At 34.5% G+C, this 6,314-nt stretch overlaps 1 protein-coding gene across 1 annotated transcript; it reads left to right on the top strand.

Moving 5' to 3' along the window:
- Positions 1–3,321: 3,321 nt before the first annotated feature.
- On the top strand, positions 3,322–4,257 carry LOC130025386 (olfactory receptor 1030-like). Its single transcript, XM_056116340.1, has one exon. It carries the CDS (start codon positions 3,322–3,324, stop codon positions 4,255–4,257), a length of 936 nt encoding a protein of 311 aa, XP_055972315.1.
- Positions 4,258–6,314: the final 2,057 nt, after the last annotated feature.

The raw sequence follows: 6,314 nt of genomic DNA, 5'->3' as shown, positions 1-6,314 counted from the left end.
TAACATTGGTAAATAAACACAGTGGGAAAAATTCTTCAACTATTTGTTTCTATAAAAATAATTTTGGTGTGCACATGTTTAAATTGTAGTACTTCTCCTTTGGAAAAAAAGACAAAAATTAAATTACAGTCTCTTCATCTATCATTATCCACATTTCTCAGACTTAAAAACTAAAAGTCCCAGTCAGTTATCAACTGATGTACTGCTCATGGAGTATCTCTCATGCCTTTCTCCTTTCTTCATTCATACCATCATTCCCCTCTTTCAAACCCTTATCATTTTTCCCCATGGAAAATATCCTAGTTGGCACCTTTCAGACTGACTGCCCTCTCTCTCCTGAATCTACTTTGTATACACTACAGGATAAGCTCCCTGAAAACTGAGCACCAGTTAAGCACTGTTCAATAGATGCACATTCACTACTGAACTAGTTATTAAAGTTTCCAGAATATTTGAAACTCTCCATAACATGGCAAGTCCTCATTTGCACCAAGTTTGTCTCTCACTAGTAAAACTTCTCTCATACATATTTACTCTTCCCCAAAAGGATACTCACAGTTCCTTGGACATTCTCTTAGCTATTTTCACACAACTTGTTGCTCAATTATTCCTCCCTGAAGTTCTCTTTTTTAACCCATTGGTTGCCTTTGGGGGGGGGGGGGTTCGTTCGTCTTACAATGAGCATATCGGTTTGTTTGAAAGTCTGCCTATTGGCGCTGGAGTGATAGCACAGCGGGTAGGGCATTTGCCTTGCACACGGCCAACCTGGGTTCGATTCCCAGCATCCCATATGGTCCCTTGAGCACTGCCAGGAGTGATTCCTGAGTGCAAAGCCAGGAGTAACCCGAGTGACCCAAAAAGAAAAAAAAAAAAGTCTGCCTACTTCCTAACAAAGGCCAGTCAAGCACCTTGTCCTATATAAAGAGATCTCAGCCTTGTAGTTCTGCCATTGCTAGCCATGCTTCTTAACACTCAAAGGCAGTATTCTGAGCATCTTCCTAGTGTGTCACAATTAAAGTCCAAAGATACCTAGAGTCCATCCATCACCCTTCTAGATTATCTGACTAGACCCTAAAATTCTTTCCTCTCTCAGCCTTACTCCTAGAGTCTAGAATCTCTTTCCAGATAGCCTGTGTGTGTGACATACCCAACCATTTAGGGAGCCAAGGGGGCTGTAGAGATACTGCAGCAGGGCAGGGGCACATGTTTTGCATGCAACCAACCAGTGTTTGATCCCCAGAACTCCATACGGTCCCCTAAATCCACCAGGAGTGATCCTTGAGTACACAGCCAGTAGAAAGCTCTGAGCACAGACAGGCATCCGCCCTCCAACACCATACAAAAAACTTAAGGAGTAAAGGAATGGCAGTTTAGGGTGGTGGTGGGAATGTGAACCTACTGACTGCCACCTACATATGTGTATACTCCCTTATATGGTCCAAAGACAGCTTCTAATACTCTCAGCCCAAGAATCTGAAAGAAATACAGTCATCTCAAGTCTATCAACCAAGTTATTATAGACATTTGTTGTGAAGGGAAGATAGAACATATTTTATTAATTTATAGTCATTTTTAAACTTTTAAATACTAAGAAATAGAATATGTGGACCTTCATTTATTATTCTTACCCTGTGCCTGGTCAATGTCAAGGACAGGTCTCTCCAAGGATGGATGATTTTAACTACATCAAATATATGCAGCCCTTCGATGCAATTGTAAGATGTATTGCACAGGGTAGTCTCATTGTCTATAGTCCAAAGAGTATCCTTGCATTCCTGAAGCCCTCAAGAAGTTGAAAAGTAAAAATTTGGTACTACTTTTAAACATTGCACTAGAAATACTAGTTAAAGCAAATAGATAAAGGAGAGAAATACAAATGCAAGGAGAAATTTACATAATTTTATATTAATGAATTCGTATTTGAGGACATCAAAAGAATTCGTTTTTAAATTTTAATGATAGTAAACAATGATAAGGAGTATGTTCAAAATTATTTTTACTCTATCATCTTCCCCTATAGAATCAATACTTAAATTATAGAAAGAAAAATATTTTCTTTTACAATAGTTACAAAATGATAAGCTATCTGGGAATACATTTTAAATAAATACATATAATGTTATCTATAGAGATTAAAGAAAACTTCAAACTATTTAGGAAAGTCTTTAATAAATGGAATACAGAAAAGACTAAGTTGGTAATGATGTCATTTTTCCCTAAATGACTCAATGAACTAGCATTCCAAGTACAAATGGGTTTTCTTTTGGAACTTGATAAAATATTGCTACTCTTCAATTAGAAAAATATATGTTCGACAATAGCCAGAAAAAAACTGCAAGAAATTAAATGTTATATAATTACTGTACTTAAATGTCTTATAGTAGAAGAGACCCAACAGCAAACAAGAATTATGCAGTGAACTAAGTACTAATGAATTTTTACTATATAATACCAGAGTTTTGAATCTACTAGAAGGTGATTTCACCAGAAAATTATTTTTGAATATCTGGCTAGCCATTTGGAGAAATAAATAAACAAAAGTTGGTTATTTTAGATATCAAAAATGAAATCAAATAAAGCTCTAGTGTAGAATGAGATTATTTTAAAATAATTTCACACTGAGGAAGATTTATATAACTCAACAAATGTAAAAATGAATAAATAAGGATTAATAGACTCAACATTAAAGCATTTAAAATTAACTTCATGATACACAGAGAAAACCAACATGTTAGCATTAAAGGACAAGTGACAAAATTAAAAATAATTTGCAGTACATGTATTATCAGATGACTGGTTTTCTTAATAAAGAAAGAGCCTCTGGGAGTGAAAATGCTTAGAAAATCAACAACTTAATAGAAAAATTTTCAAAGGAACTGAATTAACTACTTATTGAAAGAAAAAATTCATGTGCAAATAATTGGGACAATACTAACCCTACTCATAAATACAAAATACGCACACAAACCAAGAGGATATGAGTTACCAAGATTTGCCATCACAGTGAGAAAAGTTTAAAATTTCATAAAACTGGGTTTATGGGACCGGTCTTCTTGTATTATATTATTGAGAATGTGACCTGGTGCTACTTAGTGATCAATTTTTTAATCTCTATTTAAAAAGCAAATGAACTAACTCAGATTTTTCTGAGTCTATTTTAGCAAAATCCAGGTGCAGAGTTAATGTACTCACTAACCACTTGGATTGTGAAGTAAAATTTCTGTTACTGCTAATCAACTAAAGATGTAAGAGAACTTTTTTTAGTAGAGAATTATTTTGAAGCCATTATTTCTGTTTTTTTTTTCCCAACAAGAGAACAAAATGGCAAGAGGCAATCGAACTACAGTGACAGAATTTGTCCTCATGGGATTCACAGACCGCCCTGAACTTCAGCTTCCCCTATTTGTGGTGTTCCTGGCCATTTATCTCATCACCCTGGTGGGAAATCTTGGCATGATCCTGCTCATCAAAGTGGATTCAAAACTCCACACCCCTATGTACTATTTTCTCAGTCACCTGGCATTCATTGATCTTTGTTACTCATCTTCTATTGGACCCAAGATGCTGCAAAATTTCCTGGTGAAGAAAAAAACCATCTCCTTTTCTGGCTGTTTTGCTCAGCTTTATTTCTCCAGTGCTTTTGCCACCACTGAATGCTTCCTCTTGGCCACAATGGCCTATGACCGCTATATGGCTATCTGCAACCCCCTGATTTATACAGCCATTATGACCCAGCGGGTATGCAAGGAATTGGTGATAGGGGTCTATACATATGGCTTCCTCAACTCTGTGATACAGACAGTTTTGACTTTCCAGTTGTCTTTCTGTGACTCCAATGTCATTCACCATTTCTACTGTGCTGATCCTCCTCTCTTAGCTCTTTCCTGCTCTGACACCCAAAACAAAGAGAAGCAGCTCTTGATCTTCTCTGCAGTGAATCTCACTGGTTCCCTCTTGACTGTCCTCATCTCCTACATTTGCATCCTTTACTCCATTATAAAAATCCAGTCTTCTGCAGGCAAATGCAGAGCATTTTCCACTTGTGCCTCTCACCTCACTGTGGTCATCATATTCTATGGGACATTATTTTTCATGTATGTAAGGCAACCTAAAGCAGGAAATTCATGGAAGTATAACAAAATGGTCTCTGTGTTTTATAGTCTTGTAATCCCCATGCTTAACCCTCTGATCTATAGTCTGAGGAACACAGAAGTAAAAGAAACTCTGAAAAAAATGCTAGAGGGCAAATACTCATAGTCAATAGAATATAGCATGGTTAAAGTGTGATGCAGTAATATGGTATAGATAACCTAGTTGAAATTAGCAGGCCAATTGCTATCCAATAAAAATAGTCAATTTATATTTTAATGACCAAACATATTGGGCTATTTGATTACCATCGTCATATTTAATTTCTATAAAAATAACATTGAGTACTCAGAATTTATTCACAACACAAAGTATTAAAATAGCTATGTACTTTATATGTTGAAAATAATGTGACTTACTACTTATTAGGTAAACTACAAGTTCAAAATAACCCTAAAAGGAAATATTCTATAATGTTGTAAAATTATAAATTAACAAATCTGAGTTTAAAATATCCACACATGAAAACCTACTTTGTTAGGAATATTTTCCAGCTCCAAGGTAATTATATGGTAAGAAGTTATTTGTTAATCTTAAAACGTATTTCTTCATAATATGTTGCTATATATAGCATAAGTCCATACTGAACCCAAGATTGAACACAAGTTAGATTTTTAAAAATATTAATATATAGTTGAAATAGTTCATGATTAAAAAAACAATAGAAATCATATTACAATTCTATTTAGTGTGAGAAAGAATAGGGAACTATGTATTACTTAAATGTGAAGATTATTTCCTTGTGTATTAGGGATAAAGTATTTAATTAGAAGATATAGACAGAGATTAGGGTACTTTCACAGATGTTGAAGTTGGCTATTTAGGGCAGAGAAGACAATCCAAGTTTAGAGCACATTTTTAACTTGTTCAAGGTGCTATGTTTGAGTCCCAGAACTACATGGTCTTCTGAGCATCATCGGAAGTGGTTTCAGTTCACCCCAAGAAATAGAAGGGTGACCCCTATGTCTTTAGAGTATAATTTATTCAACAGCCAGTATTTGGTTTTTCTAGACTCTGGAAAGTAAAGATATCAGTAATTTTCAAATGAATATATAGGAATACATAGTCATAATTGAGAAAGAAAAAAAAACAGAGTAAATTGATAAAAATCAGGGTAAAGGATACATATTCTTAAGAAATAAAATTATTATCTTAGATAACTGGAATAATCTAGAAAAATGGTTAAATTCTCCAACATTTTCCATGTTTTATGTTTTTGCTTCCATGGACCCGATACTCTAATTTTCTTAAAGATAAATCCATATAATTTCCTATTTCCTACAGTTAGTATAAGTGAAATAATTTTTTTTAATTTTAGGGGTCAAGAATATAAGTACTTTATGACTTTTCCCAAGACTTGATTCCAAAACTTCTTCCAAAATAATTCTTAAGAAATATAAATGTAGCATATGTCATTCAATACCTCTTCTGCTTTCAAATGTGATTATTTTTCTACCTTTTTTGGTTATTATTTTTCTAGGGTTACACCTGATGGTAGTCAGGGTTTATTCCTAGGTCTGTGCTCCGGGATCACTCCTGGCAGAGCTCAGGGTCCTTGAGTTGGAGATTGTACCCAAGTTGACTTCATGCAAGGCAAGTACGTCACCTACTGTACTATCTTTTTAACCCCCATTTCTTCTTTTTTAAGCAAGTAAGAACATATCACCAATTAAATGGAAATGAATATAAAATTAATCAGTTATTTGGGAGCACTGCTACCCCCCCAAGCTAACTCATTGATAATATGATGGAATTCTTTTAGTAATGGTTAGGATAGAGTAATTCATAGGAATTCAAATAGTTAAATATTTATAACTCGTTTCACTTAACCGAAAGCTTTGGGGAGGGAGTGTTAAGTTACAAGTCATATTCAAGTCATATTCAAGTCATATTCTTATATACTTATGTAAGGGGTGTTGAGTGTGATTAAAAAGAAAGTTATTACCAAGATAAAGAGTGAAGAAAAATATGAAGAAGCCAGGTAGGTATGAGATCTTTCAGATAGTGAACAGAGAAAAGCAAGTGAATAAAATAATTCTAAATAACAGAGACAGAGTGATAGATGATGAACATTTTGAGACAAAACAGATGGTCACTTCATTTTGTACTCTAAAACCTACCCCAGCTCCTGGTATAGACACATCATAAGTGTTTGTTGAATGAAC

The sequence above is a fragment of the Sorex fumeus genome, unplaced genomic scaffold, assembly GCF_029834395.1.
Source record: "Sorex fumeus unplaced genomic scaffold, SorFum_2.1 ptg000030l, whole genome shotgun sequence".
In the NCBI taxonomy this organism is placed as follows: domain Eukaryota; kingdom Metazoa; phylum Chordata; class Mammalia; order Eulipotyphla; family Soricidae; genus Sorex; species Sorex fumeus.
Note: the sequence above shows the minus strand (reverse complement) of the source record. Positions and strands in the feature narration are given on the sequence as shown.